Source organism: Pseudopipra pipra, chromosome 26 (genome assembly GCF_036250125.1).
Source record: "Pseudopipra pipra isolate bDixPip1 chromosome 26, bDixPip1.hap1, whole genome shotgun sequence".
Lineage (NCBI taxonomy): Eukaryota > Metazoa > Chordata > Aves > Passeriformes > Pipridae > Pseudopipra > Pseudopipra pipra.
The window spans coordinates 4106937-4132370 of NC_087574.1; the positions used below are offsets into that span (position 1 = coordinate 4106937).

Here is a 25434-nt window from a genome sequence, read left to right on the forward strand (position 1 = left end):
CCCATGACAGTGGCCCCCGCGGGCCCGCGTGCGGGCGCCCCCTGGCGGGCGGGCCACCTCCGCCCCGCCCCCGGCGTAGCCCCGCCCGTTCCGGCGCTGGCCCCGCCCAGCCCCGCGCGGTAAGATGGCGGCGGCGGCGGCCGAGCCCGAGTGCGATGTGGTCATGGCGGCGCCCGACGGGCCCGGCGAGGCCGACAGCGACGAGGAGACGCGCAGGTACAGCGGCGGCCCCGGAGCCGGCCGGGCGGGGAGCGGGCGGCCGGCGACGCTCCCGGCGGGCGGGCTGCGGCTGGGAGCGCCGCGGGGCCCGGGGGCCGCGGCGGGGGGCGGCCGCAGGTGCTCGGCCGGGATGGGAGCGCTCCCCGGGGCTCTAGTACCGTCGTGACAACCGTGGGCCGCACGCGGCGGGGCCCGGGAGCCGCTGGAGCTGGGACGCGGTGCCCGTGTGTTGCCGGTGAGCTCCCGCGGCCTCCCTGTGCACCGGCATTCGAGCATCCACCCGGCCTCGGCCCGTGTGTCCCGGCAGGACAGCTCACACTCTCTGCCCCGAGCCCGCACACCGGTGCCGGCGGAGCGCGGCCTCCCCTCGCGGAGGAGGAAGAGGAGGAGGAGGATTGAACAGCTGCCGAAGGGGGGGCTTCAAACTCCTATATTTGACGCCCTTTGCTGCTTCATCACCCCAGTCCCCCGGTCCCTGGTCCGTTTGAAACCTGCCCGTGGTGGGTTTTGCCCCGGCCTGCCTTGCTGTGGATAACGGGAGAAACGCCCTGGGCAGGGCCCTCCCCCGGGAACGCTCCATCCCCGGGAGCTCCTGCGAGCTCCTGCAACGTGTCCCTGCAGTTCTCCGGTGCACCGTGCCCCCGAGGCTGGGGCGGTGGGAGCCTGACCCTTCCTGCAGGTTTACCTCCCAGGAGTGAGCAAGCTGGAGCGCTGAGGGCAGGAGGTGAGAAGATCCATGTCCAGGAAACTCCACTGGTTACACAGAGGTGGACGCTGGGCTCATCTCCCAGGGAGTTCCTGTGGGAGGGGAGGGAATGGCTCCTGAGAATTATCCAATGGAATGAAAAAAAGGAAACAAAACCAAAAGTGGCCTCTGAGGAACAGTGGTTTCAGACTCCCATGGGTGGCCTGAGGGGTTCTGTGCAATTGAGGCCTGAGGAGCAGCTCCCTGGGGAGGTCCTGCTGAGCAGGAAAGGAGGAGCTGCTGAAGAGGCACCTGGCTGAGGCTCATAGAGCCCTGCGTAGGCACGTCATTCCTGCCCCTGGGCGAGGGAAATTGTAGTGTTTGAAATGGTAAAAATTCCCAGAGGTAAAAGCCTGGCTGAAGGCACAGGTGTCTGCTGGCAGCGACCTCTAGCACTCTTCCTTCCTTCCCTTCCTGGCTATACCATGCCATGCACCTCCTTAGGTCCAGCAGACAGGAGTTACAGAGTATTCCAAGTTGCCTTCACAATGTTTCCTTTTCATGTTTTTGGGATAATGAGATCTGCGTTTCAGGGTGGTTGTAACTAAAGTCCTGCAGCAGCTGCAGACGTGCCAGAGGGCTCCCAGGGTGTCCAGGGCACAGGAATGGAGTGTGGTCACAGGATAATTATTGTCTTGCTGCTGCCTCATGGATTGTTGGGGTCCTGGCGGAAGGGGTTGATGTAATTGTGTTAATTTTATCCATTAGTGCATCAGTGCAGAGCAGCTGATGAGCAGGGCTGGGCCACCCCCAAAAGCTCACTTGTTTCTTCATTAATTTTAAAGGTTTCTCACCCATGGGAACAGTTTTTCCCTGCTCCCAGCTGCTCTGCGAGCTTGGGTCCCTGGAGCTTTGCCAGGGAGAATTTCCTTGTCATCTTCCTGGCAGCTCTGGGTTCTGGCTCCCGTGCGTGCTCCAGGCTGGATCTTTCTCCTCCTTCTCCAGCTCTGGAGGATGTGGGAGCCTCTTGAAAAGAAATACCTCACATGGTTGGGAAAATCCCGTGGTGAGGTTGTAGTGCCCTCACTGCAGACCTGGGGAGCGTTGGTGCCTCCGTGGGGAATCGTTCCCGCAGCGAAGCGACGAGTGCGGAACAGCCCCCACGGAGTCCTGGAGGCTCCAGGCATGGCCTGGCTGGGGGTCACTGGTCGGTTCAGCAGGTGTTGGTGAGCAGCAAGAGGCTTTTCCAGTGCAATTCCCATGAAGTGAGGTGAATCCTGGTGAGACTTCTCTGGAACACATGGCATTTCTCACCAGCTCTCAGGGCAGCACTGGCAGGAGGGAGGGGAGTGGGCTGAGGGGCACCACGTCAATCTGGGATAGCCTGGAGAAGGCTCCACTACTCCTGTTCTGCCTATAAATGGGCACTTGAGTTTCCCAGGTGATAAATTCAGCCCATTTTACTCGTGTGGAATGATGATCTTATGATCATACGAGGAGCAACAGAAGCTGCTCCTGTAGTTGTTTGGTCCCCTGTGCATCTATAGAGTATTTGAATGTCTGACTTAGGCAGTTGCTTTATCCATGAGGAAAAAGTGATCTGTACCTACAGTTCCAGCCTTTTTCTTTGCTTTTCTAGGGGTGAATCATGATGTAAGTGCAGTTGTTTTCCCATGGTATTCTTACAGCTGGCTAGCTTCCTTCATTCAAAAGAAATTGCTTCCTTCAAAAAAGCAATCTCTGGCTGATTCTAGACCTTTCCATGGGTTGTCATCTCACAAAAGTTATGCTGTGGGCCTGCCAGGAGTGATGGAGCCATTGCTGGGAATTAGGTTAATTCCGAGCTCCGGGAATTACATAACGGCACAATTAAAGTTGGGGCTCAGCTGCCGTTCTCCCTCATGGCTGCAGGGGAAGTTTGGGTCAGTTCTTGGATTTCTTGTGGTGCATTTTGGTCCTTGTTGCTCTTTTGGTCTTCTCTGAGTTTGCCCTCGGGTGCAGGGAATGTTCAGGGTTTGTGCACCTTGTGGGCTCAGGTTCAGTTCTGACCTTTGCCGGCACGTTCCCGTGGGTGATTCCTCAGCCCATCTGTGCAGGTACTTGCGTGTCCAGACTTGGGTTTCCCGGGCTCGGGGCTGCTGTGAGTCTCTGTGGTGGTGCCTGTGCTGCTGCACAGAGCGAACCTGGCGCGTTGGGGGAGCTGATGTGCCAGGAAACGGGCTCTGCTCTGCCTCGGCGGGTCAGCGCTGCCCAGCCGGGGATCACGTGTGTTACACGGCAGTGTGTGTGACTGCTGCCCTGGGGAGCCTGTTCAGTGCCCCACCACCCTCTGGGGGAAGAACCTTTTCCTAATATCCAGTCTAACCTGCCCCTGACACAGCTCCAGCCATTCCCTCAGGTCCTGTCACTGGTCACCAAGAGAGGAGATTGGTGCTGCGCCTCCGCTCCCCTCGTGAGGAAGTTGTAAATATATATTCTTTTATCTCTCTAAATCCTCACTCAGTGTCAAACCTCACCTGAGGAAGAGTCTCTCTCTAAGAGTCTCCCTGTGTATCTCTCTGGCACACAGAGTGTTTAGCTTCTCTTCCAAGTCCTGGAAGAAGGGAGGGGAGAGTATTGTATGTCCAGTGGCAAACACGATGGCTAATTTTAAACTCTAGACATCTGCCTGCTGTAAACTGAATTGAGATCACCAAACTTATTTTACTCCAGCAGCTGAGTAACATCTGACAGCTGAGAATCTGGGTGGGATTTCACCCCAGAAATGCTGGATAAACATACCATATCCTATTAAAGAAAAAGTCTCTGTAAGAATTGCTCAGAAAAGGCAGGTGTGTTCCTTTTGTCAGAGCCTCACAGGAAAGATTGCTTGGCCAGGACAGGATTTTGGACCCTTCCTTAAATCCTGGCTATTTTAGGATTTTGTCACTGTTTCATAACAGAGGCAGGCGGTGGAGTGGGAGTGAGGGTCAGGAGAGCTGTGAGAGAGCGACTCTGCCACCTGCTTAGGTGCTGGATTTCTGTCAGTGGTGGTATTGCCTTGGCACGTCCCTGCCCAGGGGCTGTGCCAGCACACCTGGACCGAGAGCTGCGGGGTTACACATCCCCAGAGGTTCCCCTGACAGAAAATGAGATGCCTGTGTGGTGGGTCTGCGGAAATCTCGTTGGGAGCTGGAGTGGGGGGGTGGAAGCCACGATCGGCACTCAAGTGGGGGCAGTGTGTGGAAGCTCTGAGGAGGAGGCAGGAGTTGTTAGGCAAGCGTGGGATTCTGTCACTGTGCGCAGGACAGATTCTATGAGCACTGCTGTGCTGGGAAGGAGCAGGGGCTGAGCTTTCAGCAGGGCATGGGGAGGAGAAGGAGCCTTGTGCTGCTTCCTCACTGATGCCTCAGAGTTTTTTTTGATCATCCCCACCAGCCAGGCAGTGAGCTCCATCCTGGGGCCTGGGCATGCGAGGGAGCGTCAGCACACACAGCTGCTGTTTGTCTTGGTGTGTCTCAAGCTTGGATCACACAAGCTTGGTGTGCCAGGCAAGATCTGGGTTGGACATCAGGAAGAATTCTGTCACAGGAAGGGTGGTCAGGCATTGGAAGGGACTGCCCTGGGAGTGGGAGAGTCCCCGTCCCACACCAGGAGGTGTCCAACTGGTCATGGCACTCAGTGCATTGGTCTAGTTGACAAGGTGGTGATCAGTCACAGGTGGGACTTGATGATCTTGGACGTATTTTCCAACCAAAATTATTATAAAAGAGAATAAAAGAGTTGCCTTGCTCGCAGGGAGAGTCACTCCCACCAGGCCCTCCTGTGCCCGTGGTGCACGTGAGCCATGAAAGACAAGCTTCTTCCCCAGCCCCTTGGAGCAGTTCTTCCCCGTGTCTGCGTCCAGCGTGGAGCGGCCCCGCGAAGACACCGACCCTGTCACAAAGCCACCCATTGAGCCAGGGGTGTATTTTTAGCAAAGCACGATTCTTCTTCAGTGTCAAAAGTAGCAAGTGGGGAGCGCAGGGCCCAGCGGCGCGGGAGGCAGAATGAGCTCATTCAGGCCGCAGCATCTGTTTGGGGTGAAACAATCCCCAGTGAGATCAGGGGCTGCAGTTCTCCTTGTTGGAGCCAGAGCCGTGGTAAACAAGGGCTGTGTGCTCTGTGTGCTCCTATGTCAGCGGGGCACAACGGGGCAGAGCTGCTTCTGTCCTGGGGCTGGGAGCTCGAGCCCAGCCTGGCAGCTCCAGCAGCTCCTTTCCCTTCGTGCTCTTGGGGCGATTTGCTGCTTCTTTCACAGTTTTCATCACTAAACTTTAGGCCGTGTGAGCAGCAGATAGCTGTGCTCTCCTTTCTGCCGGTGTCACACGAGGCACTGTGACTTGCTGATACATCGATCTGTGTTAAAATGCTTAAAAGGAAAATGGGCCAATAAAAAAGAGGAGAAAACGGTGATCCTTGTGTGGGGGTGTTTCTCTGGCATCTCAGAGTACCAGAGCTTTGTGAAAGTTGGTTTTGCATGGATATGTTTTCTTTCTCCCATTTTCCCAGCTCTTCCCAGCAGTTTGTTGCAGATGGGATGCTCTGGCACCCAGCTGTGTCTATAAGGCAGTGATTCCTCATGACATGACAAGTAAAATTGCTAAAAGACTTGTGACTTGGGGCCTGCTGTGCCAGGCTGCAGTGGTGGCTCAGGTGAGTTCTGCCATTAAGACTGTTCACACTTTAAGTTGTGTAACAGACACCTTCTGAGGGAAGGAACTTTCATAGGATCTGTGATTTTCTTTTCCATTTACCATTACAGAAACAAGAGAGCGGTGAAACTTCTTAATGCCCAGGTTCCAGAAGTGCAGAATTGCTGAGTAGTTTTTCCACTGTATTTGGATGTTTGATCAGTAATATTCAAAGGAGGTGGTTGTGTTTGGAAGCATTTTAATCAGACAAAGCCTGTGATATGGATCCATCCTGCAGGCAATCCTTGCTGTAGATGGTGCAGCCAGGAGGGTGCTGTGCTGTGCTGGGGCTGTGATGGATGCTGGCTCCTGAGGAGGAGCCAGGCTGCAGCATCTGCCTCAGGTGTGATGCTGGGAGGGCTGAGGCAATGGAGGGATGGCAGTGTCCTGTCTCCCACGGGTGAGTTAATCTGTTGCTGGAGCAGGAGCTGGAGGAGCTGCCTCGGGAGCCCGAGGCAGTGGGTGCGGGCGCTGCCCTTTCTCTCTGCCGCAGTTGTTACCATCCCATTTCAGCTGAGCACAGCGTGTGGCTCTGGGCTCTCCCAGAGTGTGACTCCTACAGGGCCATGGCATGGCATGGCCAGGCCAGGATGTAGCCTGGAGCAAAAGTTAAAACTGAAAGTGAAGAGCACACTTCCCTGTGTCCATTGTTCTGCCAGCTGGGAAATCTGCCGGTGGCTCACTGAAAACAACCCCTGCATGAGGCAGTTGTGTGGGAACGGCCAATGGCAGCCTGAGCGAGGCTGAAAACATGGGAACTTGTTCCAACACAATTCCCATTGTTCTCTCCCTGGTTGGCCTGCAGAGCATTGCTCGTGTTCCCAGCTCCAGCACCGTGGTGTGCACTCTCTCTCGGACTGTGCGTCTGGAAGGGTGAAGGGAGATGAGGGAAGAGAGAGAGAAGGGTTTCATTTCCCTCAGGGAAAGCTTTGCTTTCAGGAGTTTAAGGGAAGCTGCTTTAAACCATATGTTGTGTGTTTTTAAATGTCCCAAACTGTCTCTGCAAACGCTTGTTCTTGAGTGTGAGGACTATTTCTGGACCTGTTGCCAAGGCAGTGCCAAGCTTCTGCTGGAGGCTTGCACCCATATTTCTTTTTTGATTTAGCTGTCTTTTGAATGTGGAAACTGTTCTTCTTGGCCTTTGTTCTTAAGTACATGGGACTTCTGAGAGAGGCAGTGCTGTCTCTTGTGCTCTGCCTGTTGGAGGGGGCTGTTGGATAAACCCCATACCAAAGAGTTCTGCTGGACTCTCTGAGGAGACTCAAGGGTGGTTTTAGGCTGCTATTGCATCCCTGTAATATTTGGCCAGGAAATATCCGTTATCCCTGTTCATGACCCGGCTAAAGGGCTGGAGTATCTAAGAGCCAGCAGGACACAAGGTGTGCTGCTTTCCCCTGAGCAGTGTGTGCTGAGATCTCACAGCAACCAGCTGAAAGCGTTTGGACCATTGAAGAGTTATACTGAGGTTGCTTGGGGATCAAATGGTTAACATGGTCAGAATCCGGTGCTCAATTCCTCTGAAAATGTGGTGTTTTGCTTCCTTTCAGAGAAGCAGAAGCATTCAAGGAGCAAGGAAACGCGTACTATGCCAAGAAAGATTACAACGAAGCGTACAACTACTACACGAAAGCCATAGGTGAGAAGAGCTGATGGCCATATCAATCTTTGCTGAATGCCACATCTAGAAATCAGAGCTGATTGCTGATTTCAAACACACCAGCAGGGTTTCTGACAGTACATGCTGGATGGAAACTTCTTGCCTGCTTTGATTACCTTGGGAAATGTTGACAGATCGATAATGCCAGTCAGGGCCAATGTTCTTAATGAGTGCCACAAGCTGTGTAGCTGCTGCATTACACTGACAGTGAGTCTTGCATCGTCCCCAGATACCTGTCCCAATAATGCCAGTTATTATGGGAACAGAGCTGCCACGCTCATGATGCTGGGGAGGTTCCGAGAAGCACTGGAGGATGCTCAGCAGTCGGTCAGGTTGGACGACAGCTTTGTGCGGGTACGTGGAGAACTTCGGGCTCTTCGTTCAGTACCTTGTCTGCACCTGTTGCAGCTCTTGCAACTCCCTTTTATCTGTTCCCAGGGCCATCTGCGGGAAGGGAAGTGCCACCTTTCCCTAGGGAATGCCATGGCTGCCAGTCGCTGCTTTCAACGAGTTTTAGAACTGGATCATAAGAATACCCAGGCACAGCAGGAGGTAAGAGGGTCTTCAGATTTAACTGGCCCCAGTAGATGCTGAGGAGGCTAAGCTGGTCTTTCCCCCAGCTCTCCAGAGGAAAAATGGAGAGTGGTGTAAGTCAGCTGCCACTGTTTTGTCCCTTTCACAGGGTACATTTTCCTGGGCTACCAGTTTGGTAAATTAATTTCAAACTGATTTTAATGCTAGCAAAAGTATTCATGTCATCTGCATTATCAGTCCATGGTCTGCAGTAGATTTGGCTCTGACACTTCAGGGATTGACTTGGTGGCATTTCAGAGCAGAGACTGTCCTGCAGCACTTGTGTGTTCTGTCTTTCAGCTGAAGAACGCCACGACCGTGCTTGAGTATGAAAAAATAGCCGAGGTGGATTTTGAGAAACGGGATTTCAGGAAGGTGAGATGAACTTGTTTGCTGTGGTCTTATATAAGAACTGACCTGGCCTGTGCAGCAAGGTGTGTGGCTGATTTCCCTGTCGGATGTCTGGGAGGTGCTGTGCCACATCTGTTGAAGCAAGGCTGGCTGGTGAACTGTGTCAGCTGTGAAAGGGGCAGAGCTTGTGCTCCCTGAGCACCGACTGAATGACAAGTGAGGAGGTGACTGGCTCAGGCTGAGTGTCCTCTGTCACCATTTGCTTTGCAAGATGAGTGGAGCCATGAATGAGGTGTTTGTGACAGATTTTGTCAGCAGCAGCATTTAATCATGCTTTGCTCCTAAAATGCATATCGAGGATTCTTCTTTCTCAGCTCTTTAAAAAAAAAAACAACAAAACAACAAAAACCCAGAGGCAGGCCATGTGCCAGTGAGGGTCGCACAGGGAGCAATGCAGATCTGCATGGGGCACTCATCTTACTGCTTCCAAATCTTTCTTCCCAAGGGCTGTAAGAGGATGCAGCTGGTACTAACCTGATAGAACAAGAAATGACAGCATAAAATCTGAAAGGCACCAAACACTTCTCATGCAACTGTTTCTGTGCAGTGGATGCATGTAAGGCTCAGATTTGGCCCAGAAAGGAGATTGTCTGGCACACTGAGCTTGCTGTTCAGGTCACTGACTCTTAGGCTAAGCTCAAGATTTTGGAAGGGTAAATCCCATCATTGTACCCCTTGTTTCTGAGGAGCAAATGGGATGTGTAGTCAATCTGAATTTCATGTGTAGGAATTGCCATGCCTGTACTGGACGTCCTGTGTCTGTCCCTCACTTCCCTGGTCCCACTCCACTGGGGAGGCTCACATGAAACGTGATCTTTGTTTCTGGAGAGCTGCTCCTGCTCCTGCCTCTCCCAGGAGCCTTTGGCTCTGGAGCACAGTGCTTCCCACAGCAGGGCCCCGTGATGTCACGGGCTGGGGAGCAGATGAACCTTGGGGAACAATGCCCCGTTCTCGTGCAGATGTCCCCGCCGAGAGCAGGGATGGAAAAGACCCATTAGCTCACCCTGCCCATGGCTGGCAGGCCAGTGGAAGATCAGCTCCTATACTGTACTTTTTTGTGTTTTCTCTAGTCCAAACTGTCTCAATCTATTGAATTGCTGTCTCTTCCAAGTGTCTTTATACTGCAGGAAACAGGGGCAGGATTGTCCTCTTTGGCTCTTTCTTTAGGGCTTACAGTTTAGAAGAGTTAAAGGGGTGGACCTCCTACAGGTGTCCCTTGAGTCTTGTGTAGTGCTCTGTCACAGTAACACAGCAGATGCCTCAGATCTTGGCACACAAAGCCCTTTAAAAGACAAAAAAACCTGCACATGAGGAAAATTTTCCAGTGAGTGTGTCTCCAGCAGCCGCACTCACCTTCTTGGTCAAACACAAATCCCAGACGTGATGTAGCTGTTCAGACTAGGCCGTTGGTCTTTGCTGTTGCTCACGCCTGTGGCTTTTCCCACCCCAGGTTGTGTTTTGCATGGATCGTGCTCTGGAGTTTGCTCCCGCATGTCACCGGTTCAAAATCCTCAAGGCCGAGTGTTTGGCGCTGCTGGGCCGGTACCCTGAGGCTCAGTCTGTGGCCAGGTGAGTGCCCGAGGGCTAGGGGGTGTCCTGGCTGCTGCCTGTGCTCCACACCCGGGGTAAATGAGGGAATACAAAAAAGAAATAGTCCTTAATGCACACTGTGAGGAGGAGGAGGAGGAGTGTGTGAGTTTATCCCTGTTAATCTTCCCGGGAAGCTGCATCCAGACCCTGCTCCCAGCCAGCTGTCCTGCTCGAGCAGGTTCACGTCCTTTTGGCTCATCTGTACCATGGACTTGATAAAATAACTGGATAGCTGAGCAGAGGAAGGTGCTTGTGGAGGTCAGAAGGAGGCGGGAACGGGGAACATTTCCTTCCTTGCTGTTGCTGCAGTGATATCCTGCGGATGGACTCGACGAACGCCGACGCGCTGTACGTGCGCGGGCTGTGCCTGTACTACGAGGACTGCATCGAGAAGGCCGTGCAGTTCTTCGTGCAGGCCCTCAGGATGGCCCCGGACCACGAGAAGGCCTGTCTTGCCTGCCGGGTAAGTGGTGGAGAAGGGACTGCAAAATTACCAGGATTTGGGGTTTTTTAAAGCACGCCTAACTTGATTCGACTGGATCAATCCCTTCTCCCTCTCTCAGCATTATCATTCCCAGACCTCCAGGAGCAGGCAGTGTATCCAGCCCTTCCCAAAGACAACCCGATAAACCCAAGTTGCCAGAAGCTGTTTCTCAGGAGATTGTGATACTTTGAAGCTGCTTCCCCTTCACTCTTCTTTGTTCCCAGATACATCATTTTTAAAGGAACTCCTGACTTTCATATCCAATATCCGCCCACAGCCTGACTTGCATTTAACACTGTTCCTTCATGTTGCTCCTTTCCTGGTGTAGTTCTTTAACTGACTTTTCTAATGTGTTCACATGTATAAGCCCTCAAAAAGTGAGCTCTCAGTCCTTTTATTTTAATCCTTAAATTTACTGCACTGTCATGTTCTCATCTTAAAAATTAGGCAACCTTTTTGCTGTGGAGAATGCCTGGAACTGGCACTGGCTCTTCCTTAGTGCTTCTCTTGGGGGAAAGTCAAAGTGCTTCCAGCTTGTTTCAGCTGCTGGAGCAAGACTGTGGCTTGTGTCCTGCAGTAGTGTCTGAAACCAAATTAGAACTGTTATGTTTGAGGGCCCTTGTCCAGCAGAACAAGGTGCTTGGTCCCCTTGAACCCTGACCTTGTGTCCTGACTCAGGTGTGTTTCCTTTCAGAATGCCAAAGCACTTAAAGCGAAGAAGGAAGACGGGAATAAAGCATTCAAGAAAGGCAACTACAAACTAGCATATGAACTGTACACAGAGGCACTAGGAATAGACCCAAATAATATCAAAACAAATGCCAAACTCTACTGTAACAGGGGTACGGTTAATTCAAAGGTAAGGGACAGTCACCTGGCAGGTGTCTGTTGTCAAATCTCTCATCATGTCAGTGATAAACCACAACTCAGTTGTTCTGGGAAGCACAGGCTCCTCTGGCTGCTGGGCAGCTGCATCTCTCTGGGGCCATGGGCAGTGTGTCAGGGATTTGTGCTTGCACAACACTTGGGTCAGTTCCCAGCAGCCAGCAGTTGACTCCTGCAGAAACAAAACTCAAATACTTGCGCTGCACAGAGTGGGAGGGAGAGGAGGGACGTGCTGTAGCTTTATCTTAGTCAGCAAAAGGCATCCCTGTCCCTGTTTTTCCTTCCTGCGAATGAACAGCTTTATTTTCTTAATTCTTCTTGTAAGTCATGTCTTGGTTTGGTTTTTAATCTTAAAAAGAGACCTACTTTAAAGCCCCTGGACACTTCTTCCAGCTTTGCTGTTGAATTTTAGTCCTGCACTATCCAGAGAAGCAGTCAGTCATGTGTCAGTGCTCCCAGTTCCCATCCAGAAACATATCTTCTGGGCATGTTTCCTCCTCAGCTGTCCCTCTGTTGCTGCTCCCCAGACATCAGCACTCAGTCAAGAGAACACAGGCTGTTCCCGAAACCTGGGAAGTGGGATGAGCTGGAGACAACATAATGGATGTTTTACATGGCTGTTTGTGTCTGAAAACAAACAATTCTTTTTCTAAAAAAGATTTCTTTTAAATATTTTTAAGTTTATCTTGCTGTCTGGGAATTAGCTTGGATACAGAATTGGGATTGTTTTCAGGAAAACCCTTGTTTTTGAGTGCATTTCTTACACAGAAGCACCACGAAGCTCTGCCACGTCACTGGCCAAGCTTCTCATTTTTTCCAAGGGAGCAAAAGCTCAGTGTTTTGGGGGAATTGAAAAAAAAATTCCTAGACATAGGAACCAGTGAGATTTTCCCAGATTCTTCACACCTTTCCTTTGCCTGAAAGCATGATGCAGAATTTGTTCTCTGTTTGGGATTTGCTCACTTCTGTCTGCCGTTGTAGCTTAGGAAACTTGAAGAAGCAATCGACGACTGCACGAACGCGGTGAAACTGGACGACACGTACATCAAGGCATACCTGAGGAGGGCACAGTGGTGAGTGCACCTTGGCACAGGCACCTGAGCAGGTGTGTGGGCAGGAGTGTCCTCCCAGCAGCTCTGAGGGATGGGGTCACAAATCTGGAGTTTAACTGAATGGAAGATTCTGCACTGAGGGGTCCTCAGTTTATTCCTTTCCCTACACTGCTGAGGAGATGAGGGAAGCTCCCACAAGTAGCAGGTGTCTAGGCTCCCTGGCAGTGGCCCTGTGTGGACCCTTCTGATGACTCTGCTGCAGTCCAGGGCACTTCTCTTTCTTAATCAACATTCACCCAGACAGCTGTACTGAGCCCTCTTTGATGTTCCTATGAAGGACACCTTGACCACCAGTGTTTCTTTCCACAGTTACATGGACACAGAACAATATGAAGATGCTGTAAGAGACTATGAGAAGGTTTATCAGACAGAGAAAACAAAAGGTGAGCACATGGGCACTCTGTGTGTGTTCACACTTTTCCCTTACCTGCCAATTTTTTTTGTTGTTGCTTTTTTCCCCACGATATGCTCTGATTTGCAGCCTTTTACCCCAGCAGAACAATATGGAGAAGCCCTTGGAAGCACTGGAAATGCCTGTCTCAGGTCTGATTTCTCTCCCAGCATTGAATGCTGAGATGATAATTGAGCTTGTGGCTGAGACAGTGCACTGAGTTCAGAATGTCTGGTTTTGGTTCTCATTTTAACTGTCCCCTTGCTTTTTGAGTGGCCTGAAGTGGGTAGGACAAAGTAACCCCTCTCCTCTGGCCTTGTGCTCCTTTCCAGAACACAAACAGCTCCTAAAGAACGCACAGGTGGAACTGAAAAAGAGCAAACGGAAAGACTACTACAAAATCCTGGGGGTGGACAAAAATGCCTCTGAAGATGAGATCAAGAAGGCTTACAGGAAACGAGCACTAATGCACCATCCAGGTACCCACAGCAGTCCCTATGTGCCCTGTACAGCCATCACTGAGGCAGAAATGCATATGGGAGTGGGAATTTCTGGACAAATGGCAGCTCTGACCCCACAGATTTAGAGCATGTGCTGGGACGGGAGTTTGGGAATGTTTGTTTTCCATTTGCACTAGAAATTAATAGCTTCTTCCTGCTTGTTTGTGTATCCACAGATCGACACAGTGGGGCAAGTGCAGAAGTACAGAAAGAAGAGGAGAAGAAATTTAAGGAGGTTGGTGAAGCCTTTACAATCCTGTCAGATCCCAAGAAGAAGGCCCGCTACGACAGCGGGCAGGATCTGGAAGAGGATGGATTGAATATGGGAGGTCAGTGTTCCTTATGATACTCTGGCATGGCAGCCTTTAACAAGATCAGACCCTTAAGAGTCTGCCTTAGGCCCTAAAGCAAGCCTCCCATTGGGAATAATTCCATGAATTGATTCAGTTTGGTTGCTGAAAGCATTGGGATGGCAGAGCTGCACTGAGTGTTTCCAGTTGGGAAATGGCTGGGACACTGGTGGGTGTTGTCTTTGGCTGAGTTGGTGGGCAGTAGCTGCCATTAGGCAGAAATCTGTCACAGGACATGTAGTGTAACTGTGGATCCCTGAATGCTGCTTATCCAAACCCTTAGGCTGCCTCCTGACAGGTTCTCCCTGTGACAGCTGCTTTTACCTGTTTGCTGCTGCTGTGCCAGGGCTCGGAGCCAGCCCTGTGTCCCTGCTCACCCCCTTTGAAACCCTCTCAGTGAACTGACAGTTCCTGAACTGTGGGAGTGTAACTGGCTACTTCCCTGCAGCTCATTAATTCCTTCTCTTCCCTGTAGACTTTGATGCAAATAACATCTTCAAGGCCTTCTTCGGCGGGCCGGGAGGCTTCAGCTTCGAAGGTAGGTGAGGTGTGCTCCTGCCAGCCTTGGAAGTACATGGAATCCCTGACAGGGCAGCTGGGGCTCCCAGTGGATGTGCTGCTTGAGGAGAGCATGGGAAGTTCTGCCTGTACAGCCTCGGCTGGTGGCTGGTTCTGGTTGTTTTGGGTTCAAAAGCCACAAGGGTGTTCCCTGTTCTGGAGGTGTGTGTGGGCGTGGCCATCCATGTGCTGCTTCGGATTGCACTGAACTGCTTTGTCTTTGAGTTTGGAAAGTCCTGATATCTCCCATTTTCTTTTTCAGCTTCTGGTCCTGGAAATTTCTTTTTCCAGTTTGGCTAAGAAGCAAACAAACACAAATAAAACCACACATACCTGATCTGCTTCTTTTAACCTCGAGTACGGACAGCCCCAGACTCCTCCTCCATCACGTCTCGTTGTCCTTAGAGCAGTTTCATTTCTGGGTTGGAGCCTCTGTTTGTGTGTTGTGTGCGTGAAGAGGAAACCAGCTCGGGAGGGGAAGGCTTGTGAATTTTGTTTTACTGTTAACTTTATTAAAAAAAAAAAAATAAAAATAAAGCTTTGAATCTTTTGGTCCCTCCATGCTGGCCCATGCTTTCAGCTGCTCCTGCCCCTCAGCACAGAGGATTTCCTGGCATTTTCCCGGAATCTCCATGTGTGAGAGGGTGAAGGAATCTCCTGGTTTATTTTGGTTGGCTCTGAAGCAGCATGTCCAGGGTTTCGAGTAACTTGTAAGTTATCCTAATTTTTTGGAAATATTGCCAGCACTCAATCCAGTTTTATACAATCCTGTTTCACCTGCCAGCTGGATTTTTGGCTCTTTTTATTTCTTTTTTTTCCCATGGTTCTCCCAAGGTCCACTCGGGCATTAACTTCAGTAATAATGTGTGAGCTTACAATTCTGTATCAGAGAAATGCTGCTTTGAGTTTAAAGAGCAGCTTATGTGAGAATTCCCTGTGATGCAGCTGGAATTAAGGGCTTTGTGTTCCCAGGATTGTCCTGTTTAAGGGAATATTGAATTTGCTCTGGGCTGAATTCCTTCACTGTACTTTTTTTAATTAATCCACTTGAATATTTCATATTTGTGCTGAACTTGATTTTGTTGAGCTTGATGTGTGATTTCCTGTTACTGATCCATGATGTGGGTGAGTCTTTCATTGCCAAGTGAAGTTCAGGCAGGGATTGTGGGTGGTTTGAGATGTGCAGTGCTGAGCTCCTGGTGTGCAGCAGCTGGGCTGGTTGGTTAACCTGGCCAAGTGGTTTTCTCCTGGCAGTGATTTACTCATCCAAAGCAGCAAGGAAATGCAAAGCCCAGCTCTGAACTGACAGTCTCTACTCGCTTCTCTTGTGCAGTGTCAGGATGGGAGCTGGAGGGATGGATGAGCTTGTGGCCCGGAGCCATGTCCAGATGGGTTTGGTTTTCACTTAAAAGGTGGTGTTGCAGCAGGATCTTACCTGGGAGAGGGCTCTGCTCCTGGAATTCTCCCCTGTTCTCTAGAGAGTGGAGAACCTTTTTGCCCAGGTGCTCTGAGTTCAGTCCTGTCTGTGGAGGGTTCACGCTCAGCATGGGGTGTGAGGGGAGCAAGAGGCAGCAGGGCCGTGGCTGGGGATCCTGGGCTGGTGCTCAGTGAGGGGCAGTGGGGCCATGGCTGGGTCCTGGGCTGACCTGGCGGTGCGGGGCCGTTGGAGGCCAGAGTTTGCTCAGAGAAGGGGTGTTGGTGCTCACAGGCCGGGCTGTGCGGAGAGAGAACCTGACACTGACTCTGTGTAACACCTGACTTACCTTCCTTCTGCAGGAACAAACACTGCAGTGAGTTCATTGCACGAGGCGATGGCTCTGAATGCCATGTCTTTGTCTTCCTCCCTCCCGAGGGCTGTGTGTGTCCTTCCAGCGGGACAGGGACCGGCATGGGGCTCCAAGGTCCCAGTGGTTCCAGCAGAGACAGTGCTGTTGTGGTCCTGCTGTGGTCTTTGGTCAGGATTCTTAACAATCTGCTTTCGTAGAGGGAAAATTTAAGGGCTTAAATTTTAGCACTGCAGAATAGAGTATTTTACAACTCACTTGAAACTCAGCTTTCCAAGTGAGCCAGTGCTGAGTAATACTTTCAAAACCCGAATCCACCATGTTTATTCCAAGGTCCTTCACACCAGTGTGAGGGATTGAACCCACCCAGGTGCACCAAGAGCAGTTGGGTCCTGGCACCTTTCAGGCTCCAAAACGGTGAATCCCTGGGGAACCGAAACCCTGGTCTATGCACATCGATCCTCCCCCAGCTCTCCTGGCACTGTAAATCAGTTTACAGGGCTTCTTTAGTGGTGTTCCAGATCCATGATGTCTCGTTCTCTGTGTGTTGTTGTCACTGTACAGTCTGGGCTGTTCTCAGTCTCCCATTGCTGAGCACAGCCCTGTCCTGTGTCTGTCAGTGGGTTTGTTCTCATTTCCCCCTGCCCCAGGGAAGTGCAATCTGCTTCCTTCCTCCCTTCCTTCTCTCCAAGCTATGAGTGAGCCCATTCCTTTGAGCACAGGAGTGGGATGGCTCTGCTTCTGGGAGAGAAAACGTATACAGCAGCTATTTATAACCTGTACATGAATGCATGATTTAATGTAGTTAAATATTCATATGGTGAGTGCCAAGACTTTTTACGGAGCGTTATTATGTGAGTCAAAGTGAAGGCACAGAACCACGGAACGGTTTGGGCTGGAAGGGACCTTTAAAGGCCATCGAGTCCAACCCCCTGACATAGGCAGGGGCACCCTCCACTAGGATGCCCTGAGCTCTGTCCCTGTTCCTCTGCACAGAGCAGGGCTGAGCAGGTTTTGGTGGCATCCAGCACCTCAGGGCAGCAGCAGCACAGGTGGCACTGTGACCTCCACCTCCTCCCAGCACAGCCTGGGGGCATGGGACTACTTCTTTCCAAAAAATGTGCTCAGATGAGTGTTGCTTGGAGCGTTGCCTCCACACACGGAGGTTATTATCTGTGGGTTGTGGTTGTGTGTAGCCATAGGAAACAGGAGTGCCACTGCTCCAGCTGCTCGCAGCCCCCCTGCATGTCCTCTGGCTCCACGGGAGCCACTGGATGTAGGGATTTGCCACAGACACTGTGATTGTAGTCTTCAAGGGATGTTGTCCCTGAGCTGTTTCTAGAAGGACAAGGAGCTGATGGAGGTGCAGGAGGCAGGTGCTTCATGTGCTGCCCCTGAGGCACAGCCGTGGTGGGATGGACATGATCAGGTGTGGTCAGACACTTCCTGCTCCTTGGTGTCACTCCTGGCCAGCTCTGGCCTGGCAGCTCCTGCCCAGGGTCCCCCAGGGGGAATGGCTGGTTCAGTGAGAGCTCCTGCCAAATGGGAAAGACCTGGAGAGAGCAGAGCTGCCATGGCTGAGGGCAGACCAGGCTGGTGTGTTGGGGGATCTTCCACCAGTCGTGCTGGGAGTATTTGTTCTGAACAGCTCAAGAAGGAGCTGTCAGCTTCTCCAGGAAAGTTGTCAACTACAGGAAAAGTGTGTGGGGAGTGTGGCTGTGGGCAGAGCTGGCCTGTGTGGGCTCTGCTGTGGGACTGCAGTGTTTGCAGGGAGATAGGAATTGTTTGGCTGTTAGACTTTCCCTTGGATGTGGTTTTGCCTGATCATGCTCATGGAATCATGGAGTAGTTGGGTTGGAAAGCTGTGAAGACCATTCAGGGGGTTCTGGTCACCCTCTTTGACTGGCTCCTTGTTGCTTTGGCTGCACAGAAGGTACCAGATTTGTTGTTTGAACACTCCAGGAGTGTTCAGTGAGCGGGATCCCCAGTGCTGACAGCTGTTGTAAATACAGGAATGCAAGTTGGAAAACAGGAGAAAGAAAAAAATGTTCCGGGACAACAGTATTATCCATTATCCATGGAATAGTGGGTCCCACTCTGTATCTGCCAGGATACAGAGTGGAAGCTGCTGTGCTGTCGTGGTGTTTCTGGCACAGAGGCTGGTCCAGCTCTGGTGCCAGTCCCTGTCCAGCTGCGCCGGTCCCAGTTCCGCAGCCACCAAACAGGGTCGGGCCACGTGCTGCTTTGCCACTTCCAAATGACTTCCTCAGTTTCAGTAATAACTCTACATCTTCCCTTATCTCCAGTGGATGGTTTTCATCCTGTTTAAATTCGTGCCTTGTCCCTAGGGAACAGGACGCCCCTGTGCTGCACCCACCCCATCCCTGGAGCGGTGCCAGTCCCCAGGCAGCTGTGGCAGGGCTGTGACAGGGACAGGTGGCAGCAGCTGGAGGGGCCATTCCTGGGTGTCCCTGTGCCCCAGGCCCTGTGTGACTGTAGGAGCTGGCATGTAACTCTTTGGCCTTCCTGCCAGGCCCAGCTCTCCCACTGCTGCTGTCAGGGATGGGGTTATCCCTTCTCAGAGCAGCGTTGGGCATTTTCCCTTGCCCAGACCTGAGCTCAGAGGGACAGCTCTGGTCTGTTGCTGGGAGTGGGGAGCTGGGACACTGTGCCCGAGCTGGAGCATGGAGGATGGCCTGGGAGGACAGGATCTGTGGAGAGCCTGGCTGCCATCCCAGCCTGTCCCACTGCCCCATCCCCATCCCTGCTGTCCTTAATGGCTCGTGTGGACAGAGTGTGGTGTGAGGTAGAGTCAGAGGGGCTGCGTGCGGAGCACCCCAAGCCCCTCAGTGCATGTGAGTCGTGGTGGTCACGACGTTACAGAATAGTCAGGACAAATCCAGGCGCCGATGCGAAGCCACTTGGAGAGGAGCTTGTCCCTGCGCTGCCGTATTTATCTGAATTGGAATTCGGAATGTTTACCTCAGTGTACATAGCTCAACCTTTCCCTGGGAGGAAAGGGGAATTGCATGGAGCAATCGCTGTCCCATCGCTTTGCCAAACTCCTCATCCTCTCCCAGCCAGGCTCCGTGTCGGTACTGACTGTCCTGTCCCTCTTGGACCTTTCTAGGATGTGAATGGTAAAAATGTGAATATTTGTTGTTTACTTCCTTAGCAGAACTCCTGATGCTGTGTTTGTATGGGGAATCAGCCTGAGCAGACCCATATGCAATCGGTTTTACTTTATTATAAACTGTATATGATGTACAAACTAATAAAAACTCAAACGACGACAGTGTCACTGTTGTTCTTGAACAGGCAGATGAAGGAGATGTTCCAGCCGTGCATTCCAGTGCTGGAGTGATCTGGATGCTGGGGGTGTGGGCTCAGTTGGCCCCTGGGCAGGTGCTGCCAAAGGGTGTTTTTGAGCTTTGTTGGAGCAAACCCTTGAGGTTCTGTCAGGAGAGGCCCTGGCTGAGCACTGGGCACTCGGCTGCCGCTGGTGTGGGAGCTGGAAGGATTTCTCCATTGAGGGCAGGGAGGGTCACAGGTGATCTAGGTGGGTTTATAGCTCACTTTTTTTATGTTATAATGGGAACTTATTATCATTCTTCATTTTGGAACAGCAGGAACTATTTTGCTTTCCTAGCAGAGTGTTTGGTTCCAGACAAGCCCCAGAGCTCTCCCTGCTTTTGGCCTCAACGTTTGGAGGAGAAACACTCCTTACCCCGGCAGTGTTGGGCTCGGGCGAGCTGTGCCCAGTGACAGCCCCAGCCCAGCCCACGCCTCAAACACGGTCAGTATTTACAGTGTTAGTGTGGGTTAATGTCACTCTGCAGCTCCCCAGGCCCTGAGCCAGAGCCGGAGGCCGAGCTGGGACCTGACCTGGGACCATCAGTGGAGCTTCATATTAAATAGTGCCCAGGAGCCACCGCCCTGCTGGACCAGGGCCTGGTGGAGCACAAACACAGGTTTCAGTCAAACATTTAATGACAGAAGTGCTGGGTCAGTAACTTCCAGCCAGGGTTTAGGTTTGAGCAGACTTGAGTTATGCGGTTACGGTGCCTCCGCTTCCTACGCTACGGGGTTACTCCAGCCTAACTCTTAACATTCAGGTGCATTAGAGGAAGGGAGTAAAATCTTGCATGAAGTGCAGTTCTGTACTTCAGACATGATTTTAGTTTCTATCAAATAAGATGGAAAAGATGTTAGTTCATCTCTTCCACTCCCTGCCAAGGCAGGATTGTTCCCTACAGGACAAGGACACGGGACAGTGCTTGGTCCAGCCCAGGTAGGGGGAAGTGGCCGGAACTGGCTGCCTGTCCTGGCGTTTCACTTGTTTCCCCCTAAGTCTGTGGTCGGTGTCTTTAAGACATCACCTGGCACTGTGCCCTCCTCCAGGAGGAGCTGGGCTGGAGCTGGGCAGCTGTGGGACCAGCCTGAGATTGGGGCTGCTGGGACCTGCTGCCCTCAGCAAGGTCTGTCCTTAGGGGCCAAACCCTTGGTAAGGGATCACCCCTGACAGGAGTGAGCCACGCGCTGGTTCTGACCCCGTAATCGGCTGCAGCCGATGTCAGTCCCTGGGTGTGGGAGGGGAGGGACATCCTGCAGTTCCCTCAGCTTCAGAGCAGCGACCAACGGGCTTTGGTCAGTGCCAACAGGTAAAGATCGAACGATTGTGGTTCAGAGGGAAGCGATAAAAGCCCAGAGTTGATCTTCCTCCAAGGAAGAAAACAAGCAGGACACCCTGGCTGGTTCCCTCCAAAACTCTCCCGTTAAAATCCATGACAGTTTCAGTCAGGAGTTGCTTGTTTTCTTCCTTGTCCTGAGGCTGATAACTCCCCAGAGGCTTCACACTGGGGTGGGCAGAAGGGTTGACTTTAGTAAAGGTACAATTATTTCTCTTTACACTTTAAGGTTACAGGAGTTACTTGCCTTTTAAAAACAAACCGAGGAGCTGCCCTGCCCCGTGCTCCTAGATGATGGTGCAGGAGCTAAAGGCAGATCCCCGTTTGTTGGTGCTCTGCGTTGGCACGAGTTTTCCCTTCCCGTAGTATCCCGAGAATATCGCCCTCACATCGATCTTTTTAGAGAGGTTGAGCATCCACATACCGTTATCAAAATACAGCAGTTTCCCTCCTCCAATTTCCCCCACTTGCTCCCCTTTGTTCCCCGCCTTTTCCAGCTTCACGAACTCCAGCAGGTCGAGCCCGGTCTGGACGGCCTCGACGCCGTTGGCGCAGCCGAGGGTGATGTGGGCCCGGCTGCCCCGCGGCAGGTTGTCCGTGGGCAGGATCTTGTCGGCGTCCCCGGGCCAGAGCAGCAGCTGCTGCTCGCTCAGCTCGATGCGAGCCCCGACAGTCTTTGTGGTGATGAACAGCGCCGAGATGGAGAGGGTGAAGCCTTTGCCGTAGGAAGCCTTGACGGCCTGGAGGAGAGGGAGACACGTGGAACAGTGTCAGTGCCTGTGGGTGGGGATTCACGGCGCTGTCACTGTCCCCAGGCTCAGGGGAAGGTGGCTGCTCACAGCAGCTCTTGCTGTGATGTAGTTAAAATATCGAGTGCAAGGAGAAGGTCAGGGCCTGACACTCCAGCTCTGTGGATTTGGAGCTGGGTACATCTTTATCCTTCACAAATTCCAATATTTAACTTGGGCTTATCTGCTCTGAAATAATCTGTCTGGGAGCGTAAATACCTCAGTTCATCATCATTCAGCTCACACTGTCGGAGATGATGCTGGAGGGAAGGTGGGAGTATTTTGTTTGGAAATAGGAAATAGTCACCATCTCCACAATTCTGAGTTTTCTCCTGCACGGGCCACGTGGGCGTAGTTCCTGTCTCTACCTTTGGCCTCTGGCTCAGAGCAAAGCCCATCCCCAGCCCACCCCAAGGCTCGTGGACCCCCTGCTGGGGAGGGAGGGACACTGGGGATGAGGAGAGGAGTTGGGACCCCAGCACTCACTTCCTGCTGCGCGTATTCCTCAGCTCCAGCTGCTTTCCCGAACTCGGTGTATTTCGTGGTGCAGTGCAGGACCCCAGGTGGCCTCTTCACGAAGTAGCTGGTGAGATCTATTTTTATTTTGGGATCATCGATAGCAGAAGCAACTGCAAATACAGGTAAAGAACATCACTGTCACAAAATGATCCCCCCCAGTGTCACTCCACGAGCCCAAGTCCCATCTCAGGTCCCTTTCCCACCCTGTCCTTCACCTCATCTTTCTGGCTGCTGGGGAGCACTGGATGGGTAACTGAGCCCCTCCCTATCCCCAGGCTCACCACAGATGGAGCCAGAGAAAAGAAGCCTCTGCATGTCATTGTGGCTTGTCTTAACCCTGATGATGTGAGTCCCTTAAGAGAGGGGATTGTTCAGCCTTTCCCATTTCTCTCTGACTCTTTGCCTTTGTCCCACCCAACCCTTCAGAACCAGGGGACACCCAGGACCCCACGTCCCACTGCTGCCACCTGAGCCCAGTGCCCTGGGGGGCCAGAACTGAAAAGACTTCTTGGGAACAACCCTTCAATTTATTTTTACTTAAAAAGCAACTTTGGCAGCGATGGGGACCAGGTTAGTAGCTTTAAAAAGCTTTTCTTGTTGACACCTTTAACTAGAAATTGGCTTGAGGAGCTGATCAGACTTGTTAACATCAACAGGTAAAAACATGGTAAGGCCATGTCTATACATACAGTATTTACTCTCCTTTTTGAAGGCTTTGAGACTCCCGAGCTCATCCAAGAAGGCCTGGCCAGCCTTTCTCAGGATCTCTGAACTTCTTTTGCTCAAAAACCACCCAAAATACATGGGGAGGAATTCCTTCTCCAAGCTTGGCTTCATCTTCTTCAGCTCTTCCGCAGACAGTTTCCACTGATTCTTGTCCTTCAGCTGGGGACAATCCAAGCGCCAGGGGGTTTTGGGCTCGGCGAAGATGACTTTGTACCGGTACTTGTCAGCAATGTCAAAGAGCTGCTCCAGCCGTTCCCGCTCGTGGTGAGTGTCATCCAAAACGATGACGCTGATCTCCCGTTTGCAATAGTCAACTAGATCCTCGTCCACCTTGGAGTACTCTTCAGGAATGGAGCTTCTTATTACCGGTGTGATTTTATAGTGATCGACAGAGATGACCTTGCAGGCGTCTTTGTACCGATCGTGGATGGCCTGGGCCAGGGTGGACTTCCCGCTGCCAGGCAGGCCCCGGAGGATGAAAAAGGTTTTGGATTCCTTGAGGGTGGAGATGGTGTCTTCGTCGTCAAGGAATGGGAACTGCAAACTCTCGGGTCTCTCTTTCGCTGATTGAGTAGACATTTTTCTAAATATTTTAGGCAGGAAGGTGTGACTCTTCTTGGAGAAGCCTCTGTTCTGAAATGGAAGGAGAAAACACTTTGCAGGGCAGGAACCCCGGAGACCACGTGGCCCCATTGGGACTTTTATTGGGAGAGATGGGGTGCAGGGAGCACCTCCCCCCCCCCGTCCTCACTTGGGTGCCCTGCTGGGCTGACACCCCCTCCCACAGCTGCCCTGGCTGGTCCCACGGCAGGGACCTGCGTCCTGTCCCACCCAAGGGCTGAAGGTGCAGCCCCACTTCCCTCCCCACCAGGAGGGGGAAGTTTTACCCATCACGTGGCAGCAGCGTGGGCAGAGCTTCTCCTGTGACAAATTTAGTCTGAACACTGAACAAACCCCCGTGGCTGCCGGATGCCGAGGGCGCGGCAAGACCTGAGGAAGCCCAAGGGGAACTGAAAGTCCCAGCAGGTGCTCAGAGCTGCCACACTCTCTTCCCTTCACCTGAATTGCACACTGTCCCCAGGGAAGTGGCTGTTTTCTAGAGCAGCCCACGAGGATGATGCCGTCTCTCTCTGAGCTGCACTGGGGATCGGCACCCGAGCGCCAAGGAGGAGGGAATTAGGGCTCCTCTTGGGAAGAGAAACTTAGATTGCTTCCAGGAAAACCCAACCCCTCCCTGCAGCTGCCAGGTAGGGCAGAACTCGAAAGTGAAACCTCGAGTGCCGAAGGAAACGAAACACTTTTGTTTGGCAGCAGCGAGCGGGAAACACTGCTGGGAGCTGGCGCAGGCTCTCCCTCCCCTCGTGCCAGCAGCTCCTATAACTGGAATCCCAGATTAATTCCCAGCAGGGCTTGGGAAAACACAGCACTGCAAGGAAACGAGGGATTTCTCCAGCCGTGTGAGTTCAGTATAGCATCAATGGGGCAGTCACTGTTTTTTGGGTCAATACATGAACTCTCCACCTCCCCAGCTGCCTCAGGGCCAGCCCAGCCCAGGACCCGCTGGAGCCAAAGGCCATGGAAGTGATGCCCAAGGAGTGAGTTTTGCTTTTGATGCAAAAATCGAGAGGTTTTTCATAAAACATAACTGCTCTGCCTGAGGCAGAAAACTGCTTTTCCTCTTTGCGGATTGATGCTGTTGTTTAAAAAACCCCACTTTTCAGGTGATGAATTTCCCCATCTCTTTATTCCAGAACGTGGAGGTGGGTTTGGTTCCAAATGCCTCAGGAGCAGGACCAGGACCCCACAGCTCCCACGGGCACTGCCTGCCCCGGGGTCAGCTGCAGGACGGGGACCCCGAGTGCTCTGGGGCTTGTGTGGAAAGAAATGGGCCCGCCAGGGCAGCGGGGACCCCCAGGCTCCACAGAGACCCCCGGGCTCTCCAGGGACCTCCACTGCCTTCCCCGTGGACTCGGGGCTCCCAGGTCCCCACAGAGGAGGAAGCAGGTGAGTCACCTGGAGCTCTGTTCCTGCTCGCAGCGCAGGTGCCCCGCCTGCCCGGGGGTCGCAGGGCCGGAGCCGGTGCCGCGCTGTCCCCGCACCGCGCTGTCCCGCGGGCGGGGGCCGGGGCCGCTGTTCTGCCGCGGCAGCTGCTCAGGGGACTGAGGCGCTTTTCAGCCCCGCGAACAAAGGAACAATCGCGGCCCCCCCCGGGCCATTGTTCGCCGCCGGCTCGGGGACAACGGGCGCCTTCACGGCCCGGGCCGGGTGGACAAAGGTCCCGCAGAGCGCGGGGTGCGGGGTCCCTCCGGACAATCCCCCATTGAGCCCGGCCCGGCCCCCCCCCGCCGCCCCCACAAAGCTCCCGCTTGTCTCCGGCTCCCCGCGGGACAGGGGCTCGCGTGGAAGGAGCGATCGCTCCGGGCCCTGGGCTGCCCGTGCCCCGGCGGCCCCCAGCGTGTGCCGGGACCCCCAGAACGGAGCCACGGGCACCTGGGGCCGTTCTCGGGGCCCGGCTGCCCCCGCGTCCCCCCACACCCAGCGCCCACGTGTCGGCGACGCCGCGGGCTCCTCCTCCCGCCGGGAATCGGAACCATTGCCCGGGGGGAGCGGCGGCCCCGATCCCGGTCCCTGTCCCGGTGGCCCCGCTTACCATGGTGAGGGCAGCGGCTCCGGGGCGGCCGCCGGTGGACAGCGGCGCGGCGTGGAAGCGGCTCTGGGGGGGGCGCGGCCGCGGCCCCTTTCATAGCCCCGGGGCCCGCCCGCCCCGCGGGGCCGGGCCGAGCCCTCCCACGGGGGTCGGTC

General features: G+C 53.2%; 2 protein-coding genes across 2 annotated transcripts; one reads left to right on the top strand and one right to left on the bottom strand.

Moving 5' to 3' along the window:
- Window positions 1-93: 93 nt before the first annotated feature.
- On the top strand, window positions 94-19202 carry DNAJC7 (DnaJ heat shock protein family (Hsp40) member C7). The gene is made up of 14 exons (XM_064636329.1): window positions 94-216; window positions 7164-7252; window positions 7503-7627; window positions 7712-7825; window positions 8147-8221; window positions 9708-9826; window positions 10157-10310; window positions 11026-11190; window positions 12198-12289; window positions 12638-12711; window positions 13052-13198; window positions 13396-13548; window positions 14045-14107; window positions 14390-19202. Exons 1-14 carry the CDS (start codon window positions 125-127, stop codon window positions 14425-14427), a joined length of 1500 nt encoding a protein of 499 aa, XP_064492399.1. The 5' UTR covers window positions 94-124; the 3' UTR covers window positions 14428-19202.
- On the bottom strand, window positions 19139-25412 carry CNP (2',3'-cyclic nucleotide 3' phosphodiesterase). The gene is made up of 4 exons (XM_064636324.1): window positions 25283-25412; window positions 22596-23265; window positions 21874-22016; window positions 19139-21339 (listed from the first exon to the last, which is right to left on the bottom strand). Exons 1-4 carry the CDS (start codon window positions 25283-25285, stop codon window positions 20887-20889), a joined length of 1269 nt encoding a protein of 422 aa, XP_064492394.1. The 5' UTR covers window positions 25286-25412; the 3' UTR covers window positions 19139-20886.
- Between the last annotated feature and the right edge of the window lie 22 nt (window positions 25413-25434).

Bases quoted from the DNA above. Each gene is read 5' to 3' on its own strand.
- CNP (XM_064636324.1), bottom strand. The intron at 22,017-22,595 runs GTATGTATAGAC...CTGTATTTGCAG, and splicing joins CAAAAAGGAGAGTAAATACT to TTGCTTCTGCTATCGATGAT. The intron at 21,340-21,873 runs GTGAGTGCTGGG...CCTCTCCTCCAG, and splicing joins AGGAATACGCGCAGCAGGAA to GCCGTCAAGGCTTCCTACGG.
- DNAJC7 (XM_064636329.1), top strand. From the start codon at position 125: ATGGCGGCGGCGGCGGCCGAGCCCGAGTGCGATGTGGTCATGGCGGCG. The intron at 7,253-7,502 runs GTGAGAAGAGCT...CATCGTCCCCAG, and splicing joins CTACTACACGAAAGCCATAG to ATACCTGTCCCAATAATGCC. The intron at 7,826-8,146 runs GTAAGAGGGTCT...TCTGTCTTTCAG, and splicing joins ATACCCAGGCACAGCAGGAG to CTGAAGAACGCCACGACCGT.